The 27,401-nt window shown below is 39.5% G+C and overlaps 1 protein-coding gene across 4 annotated transcripts in view; it reads right to left on the bottom strand.

Annotated features, from left to right (window-relative positions):
• Window positions 1-27,401, bottom strand: part of PDE1B (phosphodiesterase 1B) — a 519,764-nt gene that overhangs the window by 23,487 nt on the left and 468,876 nt on the right. For all 4 annotated transcript variants that reach the window (XM_073613640.1, XM_073613641.1, XM_073613643.1 and 1 more), the window contains 4 exons: window positions 25,104-25,224; window positions 18,960-19,041; window positions 18,675-18,798; window positions 3,739-3,875 (listed from right to left, as the gene is read on the bottom strand). In XM_073613640.1, coding sequence (XP_073469741.1) covers window positions 3,739-3,875; window positions 18,675-18,798; window positions 18,960-19,041; window positions 25,104-25,224 — 464 coding nt within the window. The remainder of the gene's footprint in view (window positions 1-3,738; window positions 3,876-18,674; window positions 18,799-18,959; window positions 19,042-25,103; window positions 25,225-27,401) is intronic.

Genomic DNA, 27,401 nt, shown 5'->3' with positions numbered 1-27,401 from the left:
ACCGTCAGAAGAGGAGACGCGTCACACAGCGGGAGCCTCCCTCCATGCCAGCATGGGTGCGGAGCGGCCCGGAGAAGAAAATGAAGAAGAGAAGAAGATGAAGAAGAAGATGAAGAAGAGAAGAAGATGAAGAGAAGAGCAGGAGCCTCCCCCCATGCCATGGGTGCAGAGCGGCCCGAGGAGAAGAAGATAGAAGACGCCGCGGAGGAGATGCTGGACGAGAACACCGGAGGAAGAACCAGAAGAGCCAGAAGAACCAGAAGAAGAAGGAAGATAGAAGAAAGAAGAAGCATTTAAATAAAGGAATTGTCAAAAACTCTGTCTCTTGTCATTTTTTACATTTTTGACAGTTTTTTAGTGAAATGGTAGTCCCTTACCATTTCACACAGGGGGGGGCGGGATCTGGGGGTCCCCTTGTTAAAGGGGGCTTCCAGATTCTGATAAACCCCCCCGCCCGCAGACCCCCACAACCACCAACCAGGGTTGTGGGGATGAGGCCCTTGTCCTCATCAACATGGGGACAAGGTGTTTTGGGGGGGCTACCCCAAAGCACCCTCCCAATGTTGAGGGCATGTGGCCTGGTACGGTTCAGGAGGGGGGGGCGCTCTCTCGTCCCCCCCTCTTTTCCTGCGGCCTGCCAGGTTGCGTGCTCAGATAAGGGTCTGGTATGGATTTTTGGGGGGACCCCACGTCGTTTTTTTTTTATTATTTTGGCACGGGGTTCCCCTTAAAACCCATACCAGACCTGAAGGGTCTGGTATGGAATTTAGGGGGACCCCCACGTCATTTTTTAAAAAAATTTTGGCCGGGGTTCCCCTTAATATCCATACCAGACCTGAAGGGCCTGGTATGGAATTTAGGGGGAACCCAATGTCATTTTTTTTTTTAATTTTGGTTCGGGATTCCCCTGTGGGGAATTCCCATGCCATTTTTATCAGTGAACTTTTATGTGTATTGTCGGACCGGCAATGCAATAGCCGCGAGTAGTTTTAAATGACTTTTTTCCTTTGGAATTTTTGCTGTCAGACTGTTCTAAACACGGGAAACATGCGCCCCTTTACAGGCATACTATAGACACCCCCCACCTACAAAATTTAAAGGGATATTACACTTTTATTGTTTGACTTTAAGCATTATTAAAATCACTGCTCCTGAAAAAACGTCCGTTTTTAAAACTTTTTTTTTTGCCGTTTTTTCAGGAGCAGTGATTTTAATAATGCTTAAAGTGACACAATAACAGTGTAATATTCCTTTAAGTTTCGTACCTGGGGGGTGTCTATAGTATGCCTGTAAAGGGGCGCATGTTTCCCGTGTTTAGAACAGTCTGACAGCAAAATGACATTTCAAAGGAAAAAAAGTCATTTAAAACTACTCGCGGCTAATAATGAATTGCCGGTCCGACAATACACATAAAAGTTCATTGATAAAAACGACATGGGAATTCCCCACAGGGGAACCCTGAACCAAAATTAAAAAAAAAAAAAAGGACGTGGGGGGTCCCCCTAAATTCCATACCAGGCCCTTCAGGTCTGGTATGGATATTAAGGGGAACCCCGGCCAAAATTTAAAAAAAAAATGGCGTGGGGTCCCCCTCAAAATCTATACCAGACCCTTCAGGTCTGGTATGGATTTTAAGGGGAACCCCGTGCCAAAATTAAATACCAGACCCTTATCCGAGCACGCAACCTGGCAGGCCGCAGGAAAAGAGGGGGGACGAGAGAGCGCCCCCCCTGAACCATACCAGGCCACATGCCCTCGACATTGGGAGGGTGCTTTGGGGTAGCCCCCCAAAACTCCTTGTCCCCATGCTGATGGGGACAAGGGCCTCATCCCCAGAACCCTTGCCTGGTGGTTGTGGGGGTCTGCGGCGGGGGGCTTATCGGAATCTGGAAGCCCCCTTTAACAAGGGGACCCCCAGATCCCGGCCCTCCCCCCTGTGTGAAATGGTAAGGGGCTACAAAAGTACCCCTACCATTTCACAAAAAAAGTGTCAAAAATGTTAAAAATGACAAGAGACAGAGTTTTTGACAATTCCTTTATTTATTTATTTATTTATTTATTTATCTTCTTTCTTCTATCTTCTATCTTCCTTCGGTTTCTTCCTCCATCTTCTTCTTCTTCTGGTTCTTCTGGCTCTTCCTCCGGTGTTCTCATCCGGCATCTTCCTCCACAGCACCGGCGTCTTCTTCCCTTCGTCTTCTGGGCCGCTCCGCATCAAGCATGATGGGAGGCTCCCGCTGTGTGACGCTTCTCCTCTTCTGACAGTTCTTATATAACGGAGGGCGGGGCCACCTGGTGACCCCGCCCCCTCTGACGCACGGGGACTTGACGGGGACTTCCCTGTGGCATTCTCCGTGATGTCAGAGGGGGGCGGGGTCATCCGTTACGTAAAGGGTGACCCCACCCCCCCTCTGACCTATGCCCCCTCTGACCTGAAGGGTCTGGTATAGATTTTGAGGGGGACCCCACACCATTTTTTTTTTTAATTTTGGCCGGGGTTCCCCTTAATATCCATACCAGACCTGAAGGGCCTGGTATGGAATTTAGGGGGACCCCCCACGTCATTTTTTTTTTTTTTAATTTTGGTTCGGGGTTCCCCTGTGGGGAATTCCTATGCCGTTTTTATCAATGAACTTTTATGTGTATTGTCGGACCAGCAATTCATTAATAGCGGCGAGTAGTTTTAAATTACTTTTTTTCCTTTGAAATGTCATTTTGCTGTCAGACTGTTCTAAACACGGGAAACATGCGCCCCTTTACAGGCATACTATAGACACCCCCCAGGTACGAAACTTAAAGGAATATTACACTTTTATTTTTTCACTTTAAGTATTATTAAAATCACTGCTCCCGACGTTTTTAAAACTTTTTTTGCATTGATCCATGTCCCCTGGGGCAGGACCCAGGTCCCCAAACACTTTTTATGACAATAACTTGCATATAAGCCTTTAAAATTAGCACTTTTGATTATTCATGTTCGTGTCCCATAGACTTTAACGGTGTTCGCGTGTTTGAACACATTTCTTTGCTTGTTTGCATGTTCTGGTGCGAACCGAACAGAGGGGTGTTCGGCTCATCCCTACCGACAAGGTAAACTCCTATGATGCAATATTGGCTTTCAGTGCAGTATATATTTTACCAACTATACGGGTCTGTATATTTGGTACTTTCTGAGTGCAAGAAAATTTAGCAAACGTGATAGTTAATGGTATTTGCTGCTCTTCAGTGTAAAATAAAATCTTTTCTTTTTTCAGTAAACCAAAATTTTAATTTTGAAGTGAGCCCATATTATGCATAACAACAGTTAAGAACTAGAGTTCAAGAATTGTAATTGCATTGTGACAGTTAGGAGAAAGGATTATACCTACCATGTACATTGCATCTACTAAATTCCACTGCATGTACCACATTTCATGGCATATATCCTATTTTATTACACGTATCCCATCTCACTTTATCTACCCCATGCCACTGCATCTACCCTATTTCATTATATTTATTTAGTGATCTCACTGCATCTTCTCCATTTCACTACATTGACCTGATCTCACCGCATTTACCCACATTTATCCCATCTCACTGCATCTATCCCACTTCACTGTCTGTACCCCATCTCTCTGCATTTACCCCAGCTTACTGCTTGTATCCCACATCACTGCATCTCCTCTGTTTCATTGCCTATACCCCCTTAGTGCATCTACCCCATCTGCCCTTTCACATAATAAAATGCATGCTCACCACTTGCTGCTCTTTCTTTCCACTTCTGCTTATTCTCCTGGATATACTTGGTCCATGTTGATCGGAAGCTGTTTATGTCAGCATTAATATCACCCAGTTCAGACTGTTCATCTAACGATGGTTGTCTCCACTGAGAGCTACAAAAATAGAAACAAAAATTCTTGGTCAGTCACCTCAAGTCCCTCCAAAAGTTGTAGCTTTCATCTTCACATTGTCATGAAATATATTGTACATTGGTAACTCTGGTTAAAACATACAGTAAAATTATAGTATTCAGTATGTAATTACCTTTATTATTTCACATGCCTTTGTGTATGTTAAATAAAAAAAAGCAAGGCATATATATCAGCGCATTAATTATACAGTTATTATGATAAAATATTTATTTTTGCATAAGTGGTCCTTTAAGCTGGCATTTTAAGTGGCTTACCATGTGTCCCCTACCCGCACATCATCCCTTTTCCTGAACCAAAAAGCAGGAAAACACCAACAGCGCAGATGAAAAATGCTTTTAGTGAATACCTTGGATCAATCTTTCTTATGTAACAGCAATCACACCCTGTACACATACCATTTACAGCTGTATTCAATAAATTGACAGAAAGTATGAAATAGTTATTATCTGGGCTTTTTTTTCTGAAAGAATAGGTGCAGATACCCCCCCCCACACACACACACACACACACACACACACACACACACACACACAGTGTTGCCACCTTTTCTTCAAGCCAATCCCAAACACTTTAGCGGAACATGGCAAATTTTTTTTCAGTGTCATCCCCCCCTCTTCATAATACAGGGGTCAGTGTCAACCCCTTCATAACACAGGGGCCCCCCATTGAGACCCTCATTAGATCAGAGTCCCCTTATATGAGTGCCCCCCCTTACAGACTCCCCATTACATCAGAATCCCCTTATGTCAGTGCCCCCCTTAGAGATCCCCCATTACATCAGAGCCTCCTTATGTCAGTAGCCCTCCCTTAGAGACACCCCATTATATCAGAGCCCCCTTATATCAGTGCCCCCCTTAGAGATCCCCCATTACATCAGAGTCCTCTTATATCAGTGCTCCCCTTAGAGACCCCCCCCCCCCCAAAAAAAAAGAAAAAAAAATGCAGTCCAACCTCTTATTATAATTCTATTATTTCATATGTGAAAAAAAAATTGTGATGATGGTGGAAACCCCCAATTGTAATCCGAATATTGGTACACTCCAATCTTTTTCAGATATATATACTGTACAATCTTAATACACATAATACTATATGAATAGTGGTGGAAATCTCCGATCCATTCCAAAATGTGTTGTGCTAATATCCAACTTATCCAACTCAAGAGGACTTTATAAGTTGGATATTAGCACAACACATTTTGGAATGGATCAGAGATTTCCAATACTATTCATATACTATTATGTGTATCAAAATTGCACAGTATATAGCTGAATAAGATTGGAGCGTATTAATACTTGGATTACAATTGAGGGTTTTCACCATCATCACAATTATTTTTTCACATATGAATAAATAGAATTATAAGGGGAGGTTGCACTGCATTTTTTACATTTTTAGTTTTTTGGAGTTATGGGAACACAACCCAAGTTTATTTACTGAGATTTTTCTTTTTTTTTTAGATATATGTCCGCTTATATGAAGGACCCCTCTTAGAGACCAACTGCTGGGGACTCTGATCTAATGGGGGGGGGGGGGCTCTAAAGGGGGTGCTATTATAAAGGGACTCTGATCTAATGGGGATCTGTAATGGGGAGTGCTGATATAAGGTGACTCTGTTGTAATAGTGGGTCTTTAAGGGGGGGACTGATATAAGGAGACTCTAAACTAATGGGGGGTCTCTAAGGGGGGGTGCTGACAGAGACCTCCCCATTGGCTCAGTGACCTTTTACATCAGCACCCCTTCACTAGTATATTGGAATACCCATTATAAACAGTACATTTTTTGAATCATACTATAATTTAGTGCCTGTTCACACTAGAATGCAGTCCAATCGCACAGCCCTTGTGATCTGCTGAGGGGGTGAGCGCAAAGCTAACAACACCTCAAACGCAGGTCGCAAACGCAGTACGTTTGCCAGTACCAGATTTCATGGTACAAAAGTACCATGCGATGCAGTTGCCGTGCGTTACAAAAAGTAGTGCATGCACTACTTTTGGTGCAGATAACAAGAAAGGCAGTAAAATAGCAGGCAACAAGAATAGATCCCCAGCAACATAGATACCCCTAGCACCACTAGACTGCCCTCAGCAACAAATGACCTCTCCAGTAACAATAGACCTCTCCATCAATAATAGACCTCTCCAGCAACAATGGATACCCCCAGTATCACTAGACTGCCCCCAACAACAATAGATCCCCCCAGTAACAATGGATTCCCCACCAGCAAGCATAGATTCACCCCAGCAACAATATATCCTTGCCACCAACAATAAATCTCCCAACAGCCAGCATCAATAGACCCTCCAGCAGTCAGCAACAACAAACCTCACCCTGAAACAGTAGATCCCCAAAGCAACAACAGACCGCCCCCCCCCCCCCCAGTAACCAGCAATAATAACCTCCACTCATAATAGTAGATTCCCCCGGCTGTCAACTACCAAACCTACAATGGGCACAACAACTGTAGATACCTCTGTATTTTAACAGGTGTAGGTCTGTTTGCTTTACAGAATTATGATTTGACCAAGACATGTTGCATATTACATGACTCAAATTATAATATAATCAACTGCAAAATGACCCTAGAGTCAAGTAACCTTTTCCATCAAATAGTGTGAGACAAGATTGTTGTGAATCATATAGCATTTTCCGACAGCATCCTGCTTCTGCTTTTTTCCTAATTTCTATTTGTTCCACAGTAATGCGTGACTGTGAAGAGGTCTTCATATTAGTGGAAATGCACCATAAACTTTATGGCCAATAGTTTGTGGACACCTGACTATAACACCTATATGAGCTTTTGGGCATCCTGTTCAAAAACCATAGGCATTGACTTGGCTTTCCATTTGAAGCTAAACAGTCTCTACGCTTCAGTGAAGGCATTCAACAAGATTTTAAAAGAGCATTTGTAAGGTCATGTACTGATGTTGAACAAAAGCAGTCCAAAGGTTCTTAAAGAGAAACTACACTGCATCTGAACACCACAAACCAAAAGACTATTTACTTAAGTTTTAAAATGCAAAGCAAACTCCCCATTCATCCATGGCTCCATGCTTTATTTTGCTTAGAAACACTCCCTAGCATCTCTGACTGTGGCCATCTTGAGTAAGGGCAGAGGATTCATGTAGCATTTACTTCAGGAATCCATCTGATCTTAGATCAGCCATGAAGGCAGGAGGATGTTCTTAGCTGAGAAAACCCCTGCTCCCCTCCTGAAGTCTCCAGGGATGTATGACATCATTTGCCTAGGCATGGAAACCAGGAAGTAACTAAAGAAAGTTTAAAACAAGTACATATTATATACCTTATAAGGATCAAAAATAGTCAATGTTGATTCAGAGAGTGAAGTTTCACTTTAATAGGGATGAATCCAGGGCTCTATGCAGGCATAACTGTGCTAGTCCCTCCACACCAAATTCATTAGGACCCCTACACACTGGGGTCGCCCATGCATTAGCGGTAAAGCACAGCTCGTTTTAGCTGTGCTTTACTGCTGTTTAAGCGGCGCTTTTCAGCAGTTTTCAGCGCTTTTACCCCCGCTAGCGGCCAAAGAAGGGGGGTTAAAAATACACATGTTGCGGCGCTTCCAAATCACTTTTCAGGCGCATCAGAATCGCTGCCCATTCATTGCAAAGGGCAGGGGCAGTGTAGGAGCAATGTATACAGCTCTCCCAAACCGCCCCAAAGAGGCTGCTTGCAGTACTTTTTCTAACAACCCACAAGTGCACTGCCCGGGTGTGAAAGCACTCGGGCTTTCACATTCGGGTGGCATGGGAGGAAGTTTTCAGACGCTTTACAGGCGTTATTTCTAGCGCTAAAACGCCTGAAAACTGCATCAGTATGAAAGGGGTCTAAACCATGTCCCTATGGATTTTGCATTTTGTCATGTAGTCATGCTGAAACAGGATCTTTCCAAAACTGTTGCCATGAGGCTGGAAGTGCACCATTATCTAAAATGTCTTTGCATACTGTAACATTATAAGTACCCTTCACTGGAAAAATCAATATTCAATAATTTGGAGGCGTTTTTTACATATGTTAGCGGTAGATGTGATGGCTTAGATGTCCATACTGCCAAATCACATACCTGGTACGTCATTGTACTTCAAGTGCAGCTGTAGGCATCAGCCTGGTGCCATTTTATAGAGACGGTGGCCAGCTCCCTTGTGATAGCAATCAGAGCGGCTAACTAACCGCTCGATTGCTATTATAAGCAGAGGGAGGGGATGTTCCCCCTCCCTGCCTTCCGAGGCTTGCTCTGGCTTTTCTGTCCCACTGGGACACCCAAGTGACCAGCCAGTGGACAGCCGAAAGAAGCTAGGATCGGCTGTTCGCTATAGTAACCCAGCAATTATGACATGACTTCACTTCCGGTTTACCCAGATGGCAACTGTGCTATTTTTTTAAAAATAGAAAATATTGAAAACACTGATCTGGGTGTTTTGAATGCTTTTAAAGTGATTATAAGGGTTCGTTTTAAAAAATAAATAAATAACAAATATATACTTACCTCCACTGTGCAGCTCGTTTTGCACAGAGTGGCCCCGAACCTGATCTTCTGGGGTCCCTCGGCGGCTCTCACAGCTCCTCCCCATATCAGATAACCCCCTGGGAGAAGCGCTCTCCCAGGGGGTTACCTTGCGGGCGTGCTCCCGAGTCCAGCATTCGGCGTCCATAGAGGCCGAATGCAGGAATCAGCCCCGCCCCCGGCGCCCCCATTATTGGATTTGATTGACATCAGCGGGAGCCAATGGTTGCGCTGCTATCAATCTATCTAATAAAGAGCCCAGAACCCTGGACAGAGAGACAGTGCATTCTCGTGGGTCAAGTTCTAGGGCTCAGGTAAGTAAAACGGGGGGGGGGGCTAGGGGGCCGGTCACTGCCTGAATGCATTAAGGTGAAAAAACACATAGGTTTACAACCCCTTTAAGGACAGAGGAGTGATTAGGGGTCATGTAGACCCCAGATCTCCCCATAAAGAGTACCTGTCAAGTACCTATTGCTGTCACAGAGGATGTTTATATTCCTTGTGACAGTAATATATGATCAAAAGCTAGCATGCCAAAGGCGAAAGCTTTCATTGGTCCCACACACATGCAAACAGCGATCGTCACACACATGTGAGGTATCGCTGCTAACATCAGCATATGGGTAGTAATTCTAGCACTAACATACCTCTGTAAATCTAAAGTGGAAACCTGTAAAGGCTTTTTAAGCATTGCATATGGAACGTGACATTTACGTTGTTTGTTGCTGTTGCACGGGCATGCTTATTTTTAAAGCATGACATGTTTGGTATCTATTTACTTGGTGTAACATCATCTTTCATATTTTACAAAAAAAATAGGTTATGTATTGTATTTTTTTTTTTGCATTAAAATTCTAAAAAGTGTATGTTTTCCCAAAAATTGCATTTAAAAAGCTGCTGCACAAATACTGCGTGACATAAAAAACATTGCAAAACCCACCAATGTATTCTCTGGGGCCTCTGCTTTAAAAAAATAAATAAATAATGTTTGGGGGTTCTAAGTAATTTTCTAGCAAAAAAACAAAAACAACAAAAAAGATTGTTACATGTAAAAAAAAGGTGCCAGAAAAAGCCTGGTCTTCAAATGGATATAGGGGTTTATTTACTAAAGGCAAATAGGCTGTCCACTTTGCAGGGGAAGTTGCACTTTGCAAGGCAAATATCCCCAGGGCTTCGAGGTGGTGAAATTTCATTTTGAAAAGAATGCCCAATCATGTATAAGGAACATAAAAAAAGCATTTTTGCTTACACATGATTGAATGATAGAAGTCAGCAGAGCTTTACCTTATTTACTAAGCTAAGGGAAACATCTCCTGGCAAGTGAACTGCCCATTTGCCTTTGGAAAATCAACCTCACAATGTATCACTGGAAAGCCCTTCCTGTATTTTGTCTCCTGATGACACAATCAACGTAATCCAGTAATTAGAGTCAGCAATTTGTGGGATATGCCTATGCAACAGTGAGGCAAAGTTATGTAAGTCTGCCACAAAATGTGGAAGTCCTTTGCTGCTTCTACATGAAAATGATCTGTTAAAGGTAATGGTTTTTACTGAGGAGATGTTTTGCTTTAAACTTTGCTAATGAATCCCAAGTTAGACAGACAGACTTTACATTTTAAGTATAGGTCCGCTATAAAGGGCAAGAGATTACTATAATAGTTGTTCTTACAAAGACAACCATTTTCCCGCAGTAAACTTTTCATGGGAACTGCACTCTGAACTACTCATGGCCACTTCTCATTTTTAAATATAAGGTCTAAAGAACTCCAGCATGTAGCAAAGCACTATATCCTGATACAAGATATGCCAATAAACAAATACGAAATGTGGTGCTATAGAACAAATGTGCAGTTATATATACAGGTGTAACTAAAAAGTACACTCTTATTGCAAAGTAAGCAAATAAGAACAATTTGATGTTTGTTAAAAACAGACAATGTGCAAAATGACTATGTACCAAGCATAAAAAGTGATAATATGCAAATAAAGTGCAAACATGAAGTCCATTCAAATTGGATCTCCATACAGAGATTTTCAATTTGGGTAAAAATCCTGCAATCACTCTCCCTCTGGTGCCAGGGAAATCCTGCTGATGGATAATTTGCTGTACTCCCCATGCTGTGCACACAAGGCTTACCAGAAAGTTATGAACCTAATTCAGGGTAGAGTACAACGTAAAGATCCTCCAGCTTCCTCACATCCAAAAAGCACAGCAGGCAATGGGCTTAAATATGCAACCTATGTGCAAACATGCAAACCTATCTTAGCTCCAAACATCAGAAGGATCAATGTTGCATATAACAATATAAGACAAGGAAAGCACTCTCCATAGTGTGAAACCATATATAAAATCTTCATTAAATAAAATGTATTCACTCACAGGTAAAAAAAAAAAAACATCCACAGTGCTTTGATATATTAAGTCCGCTATATGCTAGAATACAAGGTGGCTGCCAGCTGGTTGACACGCATGGTGATGTACATCCTGGCTCTGCCCTTCACATTTTGTCATACGTGATGTCATCAGGGGTTTAAGACGCACTTTCAGCACCACATTACATATACTGTATAGAGGAACAGGAAAGGTGGATAGGTTGGCAATTATGCAAATATATCCACAAAGGCTGATTACAATGTAGTAATGTCCTCCTATTGGCGAAAAAGAACGGGCTAGTGACATACATACACAATCCCAGAATAAACTTGGAAGAGTCCCTCTAGTGGTCAAAAGAGGGAAAAGCAAATAAAGTATATTAACCACTTATTCAATAACAAATCAAAATGGGGAGATTCTTCATAAACAATGTTATGAGTAATGGGTTATTTCTAAATAGAAAGGTCGCGATCAGTCTTTCCATTCGCAAACTCCCCCAAAAATGATACAAACTTGTACATTAACCAATGAAATTGAAATTAAAATTAGTAAATCATAAAGGGCCCAAACTAATTTACCATTAGATACACAGGTTCACTCTGTAAACCTAACGTAACCTAAGTAACGGCAGATATATTCTACCTTTGTTGGCACCACCCTATAAGTAATAGTCTTACTACAGAATGGGATTAACTATTGTTTATAAAACAATTGTGTAGTGATATAATAATATGTGTAGTAGTATAGTAGTATCGTGGGTATGATAATTAATTAGTAAGTACTCTTCCGCAGCAACCCAATTCTTCCAGAGAGATGCACTTTATTGACTTCCAACACAGAACAAAGTCCAAAGTCCACAGATGACAAAAAAATCCGACAGAGTAGATATAATTCAGAGTCCCATTTTCCTAGGTCTGTGCCTTCATACACAGACAAGCCTATACTGACTATAGACTGAACACCATGTTATATTCACTAGACATTGAATGGCTGAGCAATTTGATTGGCCATCTCCATTCAGGCCTTTGGTATACTTTAGTCTTTCAGACAGACAACAACCCCCAGCCGTGAACAGCTGCAGTCATAAACCGCCCCAATTTGCACTCCCGCATATCAGCATCAACAAGTCCCCTTAGATATGTGTAATTAGATTAACAGATACCACCTGAACACCCTTTGAAATGTTCAAATAGACTTGCATAAGATTAACACATCAAAGGGTCTTCAGCTGTTCCCTTGCTATGTTAAAATTCAGTTGGCTCGGACAAATCAACCATTGTCAATTGAATTCTGGCCTGGTCAATATTGACTGTATGTGTACATACATATAATAATATAATGTTCCACATAAATCGGTGAACATATTACAACATATACAACATATACCCCCACTTGGGTCGGTTCTAACTACTAGAACTGACCCATAAATCAAACAACAAAAAATATCATTTTGATTTAAGATACTGGATGCTTTACAATGGCTCATATAAAATATGAAGTTGAAACTCTCTCTTCGCCAGCCTCTAAAATATCCCCATGAAACAGTTATTAGATAATATAACTTTTAGACCATGACTGGAATAGGATTTGGTAAACATCAGTGGCCCATATAGCTGTTAGGCCTTATTATATCACATCAAGATCTTGAATATTGCACAAAGACGAGCTGATGTCTCAGTCCATTCTTCGGTCTGACTTCATCACATCTCTCACCATCTCACTGAAAGTAAACTTGGTATGCTCTTGGAGCTCCAATCCACATAAGTCCAGGATTCTCTCATCTCCAGGCTGAAGCTTTTCATTTTTAAAGATGCTTTTACACAAACATTCTACTTACATCTTTATAGTAAGAAGAACCATCAATGTACCAGCACTCACTTTCAAGGTGAAAAGGTTTGGATATGGCAGTAAAAACTGTGCTGCAAACTATTTCCTTGCACTTGACATTCATGAGTCCATCTTTGTTGATTGCCAGCCACAATTTGCTTTTGTAATTTGCTGTAGGCCGACCCCTCATTGCCTTCAATAAAGCAGTTACTTGGATCATTCAGTCCACAATTACACCTGAATGGTATACCAACATATACATATACCCCCACACGATGGTTCAGATAGAGTCAGCTTGACATCAGTGTTTATCAGATCTTCTATCCAGACAAAGCGGCAATGGAAATTCTTGCCAGTATCCTCACTATGAAAGGTAGAAAGGTCTTTTTCACCCATATATGTCATAGCCTTTAGCATATTATAAACAACTGAATCAACAAAGTTTTAAATCATGACTAGAGTGATGAATTTCACTCACCGCTCTTATAAATTTAGGAAAACCACCCAACATACTATAATTTATGCTATGCCAAGCCATTGTGCAGCATCTCACCTTAAATGTCAAATATATTGATCAATACGTATTATGTAATATGTACAGATGTTATGAAAATTATTCTAGGTTTAAATGCTTCTCTTTGGTTTTAAGATAAAGTTCAAGAAATAAAACATAATGAAAATACAAAATTAAAAGCAAAATATATCTGCAAAAGGGAGAAAAATTAAAAATTAGGGCGTTGAAGAAAAAAGAAAAAAGTCCATTGCTTGATGAATATTGAGAGTCCATGAATTCTTTATAATTCCTTGTAGAGTGATATATTGTCTATTTAGCATTTCTCCCCCACTAGCCAGCAATTTCAGACTGTGCCTCTGCTATTCACATGCAAGCAAGTATCTCCGGCCATATCTGAAAGACAAAAGAACTCTCCAACAAAACTAATTAGCAAGGTCCTTAAACGTTGTTTGAAGTTAAAACAAAACACTATTTGCACGTTTACAGTTTGGAGCTAATTCACCCCCACTGCTAGAGAAGTGTCATTTGCATTCAAAAACAGATCTGGAGAATGTACATCTTGTACGCCCTTCAACTGCTCTAATAATTTATCACGTTCCCCTCTCATCTTGTCATACTCAATCTTCAGGTGGTCATATTTCTGTTTTAACTGAGAAAAAGGTATCCAGTTCTTTGACCTTTTCTTATTATTATTTTGGTCAGCTCTGTTTTTCAAATAATTATCACCTATATTTGACCCGGTGTCTCCTCTCTGGGTGTTATCATAAGATATTATTTTCTGATCTTTATGTTCAATATTTGTCCTAAACAATGAGGCTACATCAATTTTGACAGCCTGCTCATTTGACTTTCTCCATAAATGGTCTGCTCTCAACAATATGTCTTTTAAATCATGAGGATTTGGGGTAACTAATAAAATATTTTGTTTGATATCTTCATGCAATGCATCTAGAAACATACTCATATGTATCAAGCCACCACGCTCAAATGCAAGATTATTACCGACCAATAATTCCATAATAGTTGCTATCCTGTGTGACAATTCATAGGGAGATTCATTTTGCATTTGTTGGGTCTTCCCATGAATAGTAACATCAGAACGTACACCATACAAAACACATAATAATTCCAGTAATATGTCCCTTGTCCTCAGAGGCTGAATACAGATCTGTTTAATTCTCATCCAAAGACCACTTCCTAAAGAATGTTGCAAAACTCTTTCTAAGTCAGATGGGTTGAGATTGCACATATCTCTGACCTGCTGCACGTCACAAAACCATTTTAAAAATCTGTTCAAATCATGGTAGGGAACCATTCGTCTAATTCTTTTGGTTTCAAAGGCTTCATTACAAGCTGAACTTCACCTGTATTATTATTATTGTTATAAACTGTGGTGGTCACAGTGGGTGCTGCTGGTAATGAATTATCAGATTTAATATGAGGTTCTGTTTTCTTTGATAGAAAGATTGTGTCTGTATTTTGCTGCAGATTGCGAAATCCAAGATTTGGTGCATATCTGCGTACTTGAGATCTCTTCTCTAATTCCTTAATTCTTAATTGTAATCTCTCATTTTCCTTCGATAATTCATCACAACGTTTAGATTTCTCAAGCGAAGCTCCCCCAATGGTAACTGCATGCAATTTTAAATTTACTGTCTCGGTGTCTGGTTTTGTAACCTCTCACAAACATTGTTGCTATTATCAACTGCCTTCTGTAACTGGGTAATTTCCTCAACCTTACCCTTCAAAGAACTTTCCATTGTTAAACAGCAAGATAACAAGCCCTGTATAATACAACCTTTTCTTTACTTTCTGAAATTTTGCTATCAAAAACATTTTTCTCTAAAAATTCCTTCATCATTGTCCACGTCTGCTTACATTTTTCTGGAATTTCATAAGGACCGCCATGGCACTTAATACATTTTAATACCCATCTGTTAACTTTATCAGAACTGACACTAGCTTCACACTGAGTAAGCATTTTGACTATATTATTAATAATTTAAAAAAAAGGAAAATTTTTACTCACTGCATTAGTTACTCCTTCAGCTTCCAGTTCATGTCTTCTGGTACACGACACAGTCCTTTTTTTGTTGTTTCCAGTCTCCAGAGAATAATTCTGGGGTTCCCAACTTGTTTAATTTTGTAGATCAGACTCTCTAATGTCACAACCAGACATTAGAGTCACAGCACAGCTCTTGGTTCTTCATCAGACTTCTGTCCACCTCACAGGATTGTTGTCACCACCGACTTCTGTTACTACCCTGTTTCCCCGAAAATAAGATCTAGCATGATTGTCGGTGATGGCTGCAATATAAGCCCTACCCCCCAAATAAGCCCTACCCTGTTTCCCCGAAAATAAGCCCTACCCTGAAAATAAGACCTACAAGGACTTTAACTAGGGCTTATTTGAGGGGTAGGGCTTATATTGCAGCCATTACCGACAATCACGCTAGGTCTTATTTTTGGGGAAACAGGGTAAGTTCGAAAATGCTCTTCTGGTCACTTGAACAGCACCAATGTAGTGATATAATAATATGTGTAGTAGTATAGTAGTATCGTGGGTATGATAATAAATTAGTAAGTACTCTTCCGCAGCAACCCAATTCTTCCAGAGAGATGCACTTTATTGACTTCCAACACAGAACAAATTCCACAGATGACAAAAAAATACGACAGAGTAGATATAATTCAGAGTCCCATTTTCCTAGGTCTGTGCCTTCATACATAGACAAGCCTATACTGACTATAGGCTGAACACCATGTTATATTCACTAGACATTGAATGGCTGAGCAATTTGATTGGCGGTCTCCATTCAGGCCTTTGATATACTTTAGTCTTTCAGACAGACAACAAACCCCAGCCGTGAACAGCTGCAGTCATAAACTGCCCCAATTTGCACTCCCGCATATCAGCATCAACAAGTCCCCTTAGTTATCTGTAATTAGATTAGAATAACAGATACCACCTGAACACCCTTTGAAATGTTCAAATAGACTTCCATAAGATCTGCATAAGGTCTTCAGCTGTCCCCTTGCTATGTTAAAATTCAGTTGGCTCGGACAAATTAACCATTGTCAATTGAATTCTGGCCTGGTCAATATTGACTGTATGTGTACATACATATAATAATATAATGTTCCACATAAATCGGTGAACATATTACAACATATACAACAAATTGATGTCTCATTCAATATTGAGACCACAAGGCGTAAAAGTTCTTATACTTTAGATCCATTTAGTCTCCAATTTTGAAATTTCCCTTTTGATGTTACCCCCACTCCAATGTATAGATATTTATATATTCCTATAAACAGAGTTCCAGCTGGGTTCTTTTTATGATGCATGGCATAGTGTTTTGACACACTGTGCCCCTTGAAACCCCATTATTATGTTTGCGATGTGTTCTTTAAGGCAAACTTGTAACTCCCATGTGGTCTGTCCCACATATTGCAGACTGCAAGGGCACTAGACCACATTCTTAGAGCCACAAGTGACATAAAGGAAGGAATGCCATATTGTTTGGATTGATTGAAATGTTATAATTTTTTAGCACAGACCAATATTTCTTGATGGTGTTTTAACCAAGTAATGCATGGTAATCATGGACCAGTTAAATCTGTCTGAACCAGATGAAAATCTACTATTCTCCTTAAGTAGTAGATCACGGCCTTGATGTTTTACCTGCAGAATAGTTTTATCCAGTACACCACTATGTAGTATGGGTCTATATTCATATATAACTTTAGTTATTGAATTACAAGAAACTTAGTAATAGTTTTAAGGTGATTACATATATATATATATATATATATATATATATATATATATATATATATATATATATATATTTCTGTATATGTATAATGTATGTTTCTGAGCTCACAGACGGTCATTCACAGATGGTCACATTGTCTTGGGATAGGCTTTGTTAGTACCAGATAAAACCAGCTTTTTCTCGCCTTCCATCTAGCCTTTAAAAGGTCAGACAATAGAGCAGGCCGGTGAACTTCGCTGAGGACGTAAGAGGTCCTAGATCTTGAACAGGCTGTCGGCTTCCAGAACTATCTGAATATTCAGAAGTTGAGGGGTTCCCAGGATTGAATGCTGAATTTATCCTGTATTGTAACATCTGTAATACATCTTTAATCGAAGCTAAGTAAATCTCTTTTATTACATTCTTTGTTTTGTGTGTTTTAATCATTGCATTTACTGACCACATATCTAAAAGGGTAAATATATAAATGAATCTATGAATAAATGTAACACAGAATTTAACCCCTTGGTACACACTATCATATCTCTTTTCCAAGAGTCTTGACCTCAGAGTCTGAGTTTGTTCAGAATAATCCTTGACTTCAGTACAATTATGTTTGAGTCAAAGAAACTGACTTCTAGGGGCAGAGGCTAACCAGGAAGGATGATGGCAACTTCTCATATGAATGAATCCAATGATTCCAATTAACTTGAGTCCCTGTCCCAAATGAGGATAATATCGTTGATGTACCTCTTCCATAGCCATAATCAATCTCCTAGTGGTCAACATTACATTCTCCTCCCACTTGGCCATGAATAAGTTGGCCATACTAAGATTGTATATCCTTAAGGACATTAATAGTGTGCTGCCTAATCTTCAGAAAAGAGGGGGTCTGCATCACTAGTGGCTGCAAGTAGCAATCAATATATTTCCCAATCCTCAATGTGACAGATGCTATTCATGATGGGATGCCCTGGTGGATTTATGCTGTACTAAGATCTTGTGGATTTTAGGTAGACAATACATGACTGGCACTCTAGAGGCCAAAGGGACCAGAAAGACCCAGACTTTCTTTAAAATCCCAGACTTTTTTCAAAATCCCATCTCTATAACCACAATCCAGCACTCCTTTTAGATCATTTTTGTAGTAGTTTTTAAGAAGTTTGTGCATGGAAACTGATCGGGACCTTCCTATTTAGGAACAATCTGTTTCTCATATCATTGTTTATGGAGAATCTCCCTATTTTGATTTGTTTATAGAATAAGGGGTTGATATACTGTATTTGCTTTTCCCTCTTTTGACCGCCAGAGGAACTTTTTACGGTTTATTCTGGGATTGTGTATTGATGTATGTTACTTGCCCATTCTACGTTTTGCCACTAGTGGAACATTACTTCATTGTAATTGGTCTTTACGTAGATCTATTTTGCAACTAATCCCAACCAATCCCAATCCCAACCAATCCGCCTTTCCAGCTTCTTTATATACGAAGACTGTGCATCCTGAGCCCCTAATTGCATCACGTATGACATCACATATGATGTAACAAATTGTTCTTATTTGTTTACTTTGCAATAAAAGTGTACTTTTTAGTTGCACCTATATAGATTACTGCACATTTAATCTATAGCGTTACACTCATGTCCACATACACCAATGTCTTTGATGACTGTCCTCAAAAGTTCTTTCTTTTTTCACAAGCAAGAATTCAGTTTAAGTTAAATCACACTTTTAGAAGTACAATTATGAACAGACCTGGACTGGTTGACAGGAGCAGCTTGTTTAGTTTTGGTGCCCTCTTCTACTAATGGAAGAACAATCTTTTCAGCCACATCAGTCAACACTGAAAATGTTGGGTCGACAATAAACTCAATGAAGCCTGTAAAGAAGCAGATGACAAATCACTGATAGGCTGTAATTCCAGAAATCATAGAGTGACCTCTGTTGACCTTGGCAATGTTCAAGGACATTTTCAGTCTTATCTTAGACTTTCAGATTCAAATTTCTACTTACTATGTGATAAAGGAAAATGCAACATACCTATTTGAGACTGAGCTACCAATGTGGACTTGCGATCACAAAGTGGAGAGAATGGCAACCCCATTTCAGCCTCTTTGTCACCCTGGAGGAAATAGCAAACATAATTAAAGGAAAGACTAGTACAGTAACTCAGCTTCTGTACTAAGCAATAAGAAAGGTATCAATCACAACGTCTTTCTCATACAGCATACATTGGGGGAGCATGTTGTAGAAAGAATTATGCTCCCCCAATCGTGAGTAGAAACTGGTGGTTGACTTACTCACTGACATCTAAAATGAACCTGTCAGTAGTAATTCAATAACAAAACCTGTGAAGAAGATGTATTATAAATTACCAGTACATGCTACCTAGACTTGTCACACATGGAAATATTGACATCAACTGTGACAAGACGGTCAGACATATTCACTGCATCCTATGTATGCATGTCTTTATCGGTCACATATTTCAGGTTGTAATTACAAATGGCAAACACAGATGGTATTTATATACAAACACTTTGCAATGATTTCTATTTGGAAAGCTTGATATAAAATTATAACTGGCATGTAGACAACCTCTCAGGGACACTAGTCACAAAATGTCCCTGCCACAGTTCCCAGCATTATCAAGGGGTGATTTATCCACCTGTATCCACTCCAATTGTCACCTGATTTAACCAACTGTATCTACTCCAAATGTCAGTTTTAGGTGATCGTATATTAGTGGAACATTGTCACAGGTGAAACATGGAGATGACCTCTTTTTCTGAAAATGCACATTGCCTGACTTTCCTGTTTAACATCTTGCTTTAAAGCTGTTTACCTGTCAAAGGACTTGTATTTATTTTCATTCAATCCTGAGAATTGTATTTCTGTCCATTCATTCCTGAGATTTACACAACCCTGTCACACAACACAGCAACCCTAGAGACTTGATTTTTTTTTCTGCTGCAACTACGTCTTGAATGGGTCCCAGCCTGCGATTGGACTTTAATTAATGTAGTAACCAAATTTTAATTAATGTAGTAACCAAGTTGTTACTATTTATTTTTTTAATAATTACATACAAGCATTATCACAAAAAAGTTTTGTAACCCTGCCTCCTATATTCTTCCTATGGCAGAGGAAATGATGCACTTCAGTTAGCTATATAAGTTTTTGCTTCTGTGTTGTTTAGCTGTGAAATTACTATGGCACAACATGCTGTCTTCCACAATTATGGAACCTTCAGATTTATATTGTTAATTTAAAATGCCTGAACAGTAGTTTAATATGCAATAATATTCCCAGAAAGACTTGTGATGCGGTCTGTTATTAGACTCATAAAGTCAACTGATATATTATTGTTGGAGTTATTCTAGATGATGGAATGCTGTGAAAATAATAATTGAAAGAGATGAGTATCCAAACAGCAAAACTGGGTTGCTGTATTAAAGAAATTTCTACTTAATGACAATGTTACCTTTTAATAATACAGTAGAGACAACAAATTTCCTTCCCACAGAGAACATAGGATCCAATGCACACAATGCCCAAAGGACTCATCATTCGTAATTACAAAGTATTAACAAAGTATACCTATTAATAGTATCTATAAAAGTTCTAAATGCTAGAACAGCACCTACAGTGGGGAAAATAATTATTTGATCCCCTGCAGATTTTGCCCACTTACAAAGAAAGGAAGGGTCTAAAATTTTTTTATCATATGTGTATTTTAAATGATAGAGACAGAATATCAAACAAAAATCTAGAAAAAAAACACGATACAAATGTTATAAATTGAGTTGCAGTTCAGTGAGTAAAATAAGCATTTGATCCCCAAGCAAAACATGACTTAGTACTTGGTGGAGAAACCCTTGTTGGCAAGCACAGAGGTAAGACATTTCTTGTAGTTGGTGACCAGATTTGCATGCATTTTTCTTCCTCCAAACATGTCCAGTCCCCCTCCTCAAGAAGGCCAATGAACATCTAAATGATTCAGAGAAGGGTTGGGAGAAAGTGCTGCGGTCAGATGAAACCAAAATTGAGCTCTTTGGCATTAACTTGCCTCACCGTGTTTCGAAGAAGAAAAATGCTGACTATGACCCTAAGAACACAGTCCCTACAGTCATGTATGGAGGTGGAAACATTATGCTTTGGGGCTGTTTCTCTGCTAAAGGTACAGGCCAACTTTCCGCATTGAGGGGCCAATGGACAGGGCCATGTATTGTAAAATCTTGGATGAGAACCTTTTTCCCTCAGCCAGAACACTAAAGATGAGTCGCGGATGGGTCTTCCAGCATGACAATGACCGAAAACATACCGCTAAGGCAACAAATGAGTGACTCAAGAAGAAGCACATTAAGGTAATAGAGTTGCCTAGTCAGTCTCCAGATCTTAATGCTATAGAACATTTATGGAGGTAGCTGAAACTTCAAGTTGCTAAGAGACTAAAAACCTTAAGGATTTAGAGAAGATCTGTAAAAAAGAGTGGACCAAAATCTCTCTTGAGATGTGTGCAAATCTGGTCACCAACTACAAGAAATGTCTTACTTCTGTGCTTGCCAACAAGGGTTTCTCCACCAAGTACTAAGTCATGTTTTGCTTGGGGATCAAATACTTATTTTACGCTCTGAACTGAAACTTAATTTATAGCATTTGTTTTATGGGTTTTTCTAGATTTTTGGTTGATATTCTGTCATTTAAAATATACCTATGATAAAAGTATAGACATTTCTTTGTAAGTGGGCAAACTTACAAAATCTGCAGGGGACCAAATCATTATTTTCCCCACTGTACACAGCTGTTTACTTTCTGTTACTTATTCCAAAATATCTCTGAGCACAATATTTTCTCTACCCACTAACTTCTAGCCTTGCCATATTTGAGCAAACCACTTCCATTCTGCATAATCCAGTCTTTTCATTGATCCAAGAAATTGGACTATAGGATATAGTCATCAATGATTCAATTGGACATTTGCCCAGTAAATCATTAACAGCTATGTGCCCAAGTATCATAGGATGGGATTTGCCCACTAATTTCTGATTATATTTGCTCTATGTATAATGTGGAGGCTAAAGAGCAAATCAATTGTTAGCAAAATATATGAAGTACTGTAGAGGTTTATGTTTTTTTTGGACTAATGTTGAACATTTTAAATGCCATTGAAAATTTGACAAATATACTGTACCTCTGCTACCAAAAGTTGGGCATAATTATTATATACTCATTACACAAATACAGACTTTCTGAAAAACCTCTAATTAAATCCATAAGCATGCATGGTTCTTGATTGGCAGAAGTAACTCTATATAATTTTCATTAATTTCAATAGCATTTTTAATGTCACATAATGTTGTTAACATACTATTCACATTTGAAGACTATAGCATCTTAAAGAAAAAGATAATACACACCATTGGTTGAACTTGTGTCTTTTTTTCAAATTGTCTAACTATGTAACTATGGGATTGTTTTACTAAAGAGGGAGGGTGCAAAATCTGAGGCAGCTCTGCATAGAAACCTATCAACTTCCAGCTTTTTTTTTGTCAAAGCTATATTAACCACCCTGTGCGGTATAATTATCTCAGATTTTTGCGTCTCAAAGCGATATAATTGTTTTGCATAGAAATTTGGCGTTTTATATTGTAGGCCTGTAATTCTTAGTAATAACATACTTAAATTTATCCAAACAAGAGTCTAGTAGATGAAGATGAATCACGAAATCATAAATTATAATATAATAAATAACTATAAATAATTATAAAAAATAATAATATAATATTATTAAAATGAATTTCCCCACGATTCACTATCGCTCAATTCTGCAAGTGATTCTAATTTACTATCGCTGTTTTCTAGCTGGTCTAAAACCACTTTTGACATAAAGGGACACTTTTTGGTTGCCATGGACAATCTCAAATTTCCAGGCAGAAAGAACAGTATATATAATATAAACGTGCATGCATGGCACTGGACAAAGCACTAGGGACAAAAGGGAAGTGAAATTATTTCTCACAGTAATGTAATCTCTAAGATTACAGTGTACTGTATGTGTTATGAATTTTGTACTGTTTGAAATTGACGTTGGGCTCCGCGCCTGTGCTTCGCAACGCTTGCAGGGAACGGAGCCCGGCACACAGAGGCATTGGGCACAGGACACAGCCCGCACACAAAGCAGGGGGGCATCGCAGGATCCTGGGAACAAGGTAAGTAACCTGCACCAGGATCCTGCAACAAAATCCCGAGTGTGGCTTGGAGTTACCGCTAATGGTACTGAACTTTAACCCCAAGCGACACTCGGGATTACCGCCAGGGAGGTTAAACAAGCTGAATGAAGTTAGAAGTTGATTGGCTACCATACACAGTTGTACCAAATTTTGCTCTCTACAGTTTTAGTAAATCAACCCCTGTGTAACACTCATTTAGGCTTGGTTCACACTGGTGCAGGAATCCCTGCGAATCCAGTGCAGGTTCCCACATCGCACCTGAATTGCAGGCGGTTCATACTGCCCTTTGCGAACCGCTGCGGGTGTCAATACAAAGGTAATGATAACCGCAGATCAGTTCGCTGATCGCAAAGCAAACTTTGAATTCAGACAGAAATCGAATTGTATGGGTGTGAACACCCATGTGATCTGATTCTGGTGCAGACAAAAACAGGGTCCTGCACGAATTTGGTTCGAATGTGATGCAAATTCAGCCGTACAGATTGTATGGCTGAATTTGCATCGCACAAACATCGCATGTGAACAGCACAGCAATGCGGTGCGAATCACATGCAATGTCTGGCATCGCACCAGTGTGAACTGGCCCTTAAGTACCACAAACTTTGCATTTATTATACACAGCAAAGTTACTGAATATGTTATCAATTTTAACCTCCCTGGTGGTATGATTATTTCAGATTTTTGATGCTCAAAGCGCCACAATGTTTTGCCTGGAAATTTGGCGTTTTATATTGTAGGCCTGTAATTCTTAGGAATAGCACACTTAAATCTGTCCAAACAAGAGTCTAGTAGACATCCTGTCTATCAGACACCTGATAAAGTTTGAAACACGAAATCATAAATTATAATATAATAAATAACTATAAATAATTATAACAAATAATAATAATAAAAAAATATTCAATAATGTAATCAAATCAAAAACACTGAAATTTGCTGAGTTGCAGAATTGTTCATGTCATTATTTTCCGTATTTGATGACGGATTTCCCCACAAATCACTATCGCTCAATTCTGCAAGTGATTCTAATTTATTATCGCTGTTTTCTAGCTGGTCTAAAACCGCTTTTGATGTAAAGGGAGGGTTTTGGTTGCTATAGACAATCTCCAGTTTCCAGGCAGAAAGAACAGTATTTATAATATAAAACTGCATGCAGGGCAATGGACAAACCACTAGGGACAAAAGGGATGTGAAATAATTTGATACAGTAATGTAATCTGTAAGATTACAGTGTACTGTATGTATTGTGTCTTTTTAACTTTTTGAATTTGGCGCCATGCTCCGTCCCCGTGCGTCATAAGCAACGCTTGCAGGGAACGGAGCCTGGCGCTGTGATACATCAAGCGGAGCGGATACATCGCACACACACAGCGGGGAGACATCGCAGGATCCTGGGGCCAAGGTAAGTAACTGTACCTGGATCCTGCAATGCGATCCGTGAGTGTGGTTCGGAGTTACCGCTTTTGGTACTAAAGATTCACCCCGAGCCACAGTCGGGAATACCGCTAAGGAGGTTAAACTGGCTCATTTATTGCTTCTTATTAATTTAAATAATCATAGATGGAAACCCGGGTTCGAGATTACAGTTGGTCTTATCAAATTAAAACAAGTACTCGGGCAGAAAACCCGCTCCTTCACTGAACCCTCCTCTTTCAATGACTCTACTCAATAAGCACTTTTTAGTACCTTTTCAGAAAAGCTTCTTTCCCAAAGAGGCTAATAAAGAAAATTATAATATAAGCACCTACATGTGATCATATATAGAATCTCATGGAATTAGGATTAGATTACTTATTTGCATGGTAACCAACATAGTACTAGCGCAAGATATCATTAGTTATCTATGTATTTTGAGATGGTTTTCCAGTCACAAGGAAAAAATACTAAACCTGCTACTTAAGTCTCAATAAAAAAAACATCAATCATGCTGATCTATATTGGTGTTTGTTACCTGTCGAAAGAATTCCTCCATTAGAGCTTTGGTCCATCGTGCATGCACTTTCCACTGCTTTGTAGGGTGGCTAATGTCAGCTGCATGAAGTAGTAAAGATAGTGCTTTTGATTTGTCAATGCTGCAATAAGAACCAAGACAGACCTTGTAAGTAGACCTAGGCATGTACTAAAAAAAATCTATCATAGTCTGTTTCGTAGGTGAAGGCAGTAGGTGCAGTTACTGCATGAACTGCACAGTCCAAGGCCACCTTAACCACCAAGACAGCTGGTCCACCGTTGGACAATTGTCAGAAGACTAGAATGTTTAACCACTTTAAGACCGGGCCTATTTTTCAAGCTTGTTGTTTACAAGTTAAAATTTTTTTTTTTTTTGCTAGAAAATGACCTAGAACCCCCAAACATTATATATTATTTTTTACTAGCATCCTAGAGAATAAAATGGCGGACGTTGAAATACTTTCTGTCACACCGTATTTGCGCAGCGGCCTTACAAGTGCCCTTTTTTGGGAAAAAATACACTTTTTTGAATTAAAAGATAAGACAACAGTGAAGTTAGCCCAATTAGTTTTTATATTGTGAAAGATGATGTTACGCCGAGTAAATTGATACCCAACATGTTACGCTTCAAAATTGCGCCCACTCAAGGAATGGCGACAAACTTTTATCCTTAAAAATCTCCATATGCGACATTTAAAACATTTTACAGGTTGCATGTTTTGAGTTACAGAGGTCTAGGGCTAGAATTATTGCTCTCACTAACTCATGAATGCGTTTGCTTCTGCACGCGAGCTCGGTGGGACAGGGCACATTAAAAATGTTATTTTTTTTTCTTATTTATTTTACTCTTTATTTTTTATTTTGGCACTGTTCCTTTAAAAATTGTGCCATTTTTATTCCTTTTACAAAGAATGTAAACATCCCCTGTAATAGAAAAAAAAAGCATGACATGACCTCTTAAATATGAGATCTGGGGTCAAAAAGACCTCAGATCTCATATTTACACTAAAATGCAATAAAAAAAAAATGTCCCTTTAAGAGCTATGGGTGGAAGTAACGTTTTGACGTCACTTCCGCCCTGCAATGGTATGGAGCCGGGTGGGGGCCATCTTCCTCCATACCACAGAGGGGACAGCATCCGATTGGCTCCGCTGCTGGTAAGCGACAGAGGGCACCGGATTGCGGCGGGAGGGGGGGGGCTCTCCCACCACCAATAAAAGTGATCTTGCGGCGAATCCTCCGCTGAGACCACTTTTATCTGAAAGCAGACCGCCCACTGAAGAAGTGGATACCGGGGTTATGGCAGCTAGCTGCTGCCATAACAACAATATTCAACTTCAAACTGCCATCGTATAATGACGGTGGGTGGTCCGTAACTGGTTAAAACTGTTTTTACCCAATTCCACTGGATCGTTTAATAAAAGGTTGTCAGGAAAAACTCTTATTGGTGTGGAGAAGGGTTTAAAACTCTGTCAGGTTTATCTGTTACAATAGGTTTTTATTGAGTTTTACAAAACTTAATGATGCCATCATGTTCAGGAAGTACAGGAGACAGGAAACTCTGGTATTTGTGTATTGAAACCACAAATACATGCACAGGAGTGGTTTTAACTGTATACAGCTGATTCTATCCTGGTGCATGTGAGCACCCGAACAATGTGTGTGCTGTTTTTTGATGAGAGAGTGAGTGAATTAAAAAAAAAAAAAAACTATAGGATAAATCACTCTTTAGTGTTTTTTCTTTATATATGGCTGAATGCAAGAGAGGAGAGAGAGTGCTGGAGAAGTCATCTTAATTTAGGAAGATCCCTATTTGTGGCCGGTTGCAGAAGGAGGCATAACATCAATAGAGGATCGCCAGAGGAACATTGCAGTATACTTTATGTCCATTTAAAGGGGACAAGAGCCTATTTTGACCCTACAAAATTTGTAAGGTCAAAGACAAAACTCATTTTGTCCTATGTCCCCCATTCAGATACAGTCCTATAGTTGTGGAGGTATTCCATTCAGCTGGATGAATCGTTTTTTCAATATTGGTCGATAACTCAGTAGTTTGAGATCCATCTTTTACAATAAATTACAAAATGTTCCCACTAGATCCCTATGGATCTATTCTTGATGTCATCTCCTACTGCTGATGCTTACCCTTCAAGCACCTTTTTTGTTGGGATTCTATGTATCACCAAAATATCTTGGATTCTACATATTGTGGGAATGGCTTTTGTGCTGGGAGATGAACTAGATTATGAAATAAGGGCTACTTTTAATTGCGACGATAAGGACAGTAAAAGGTCCTGTT

The sequence above is a fragment of the Aquarana catesbeiana genome, linkage group LG02 (assembly GCF_042186555.1).
Source record: "Aquarana catesbeiana isolate 2022-GZ linkage group LG02, ASM4218655v1, whole genome shotgun sequence".
NCBI classification, from domain to species: domain Eukaryota; kingdom Metazoa; phylum Chordata; class Amphibia; order Anura; family Ranidae; genus Aquarana; species Aquarana catesbeiana.
Note: the sequence above shows the minus strand (reverse complement) of the source record. Positions and strands in the feature narration are given on the sequence as shown.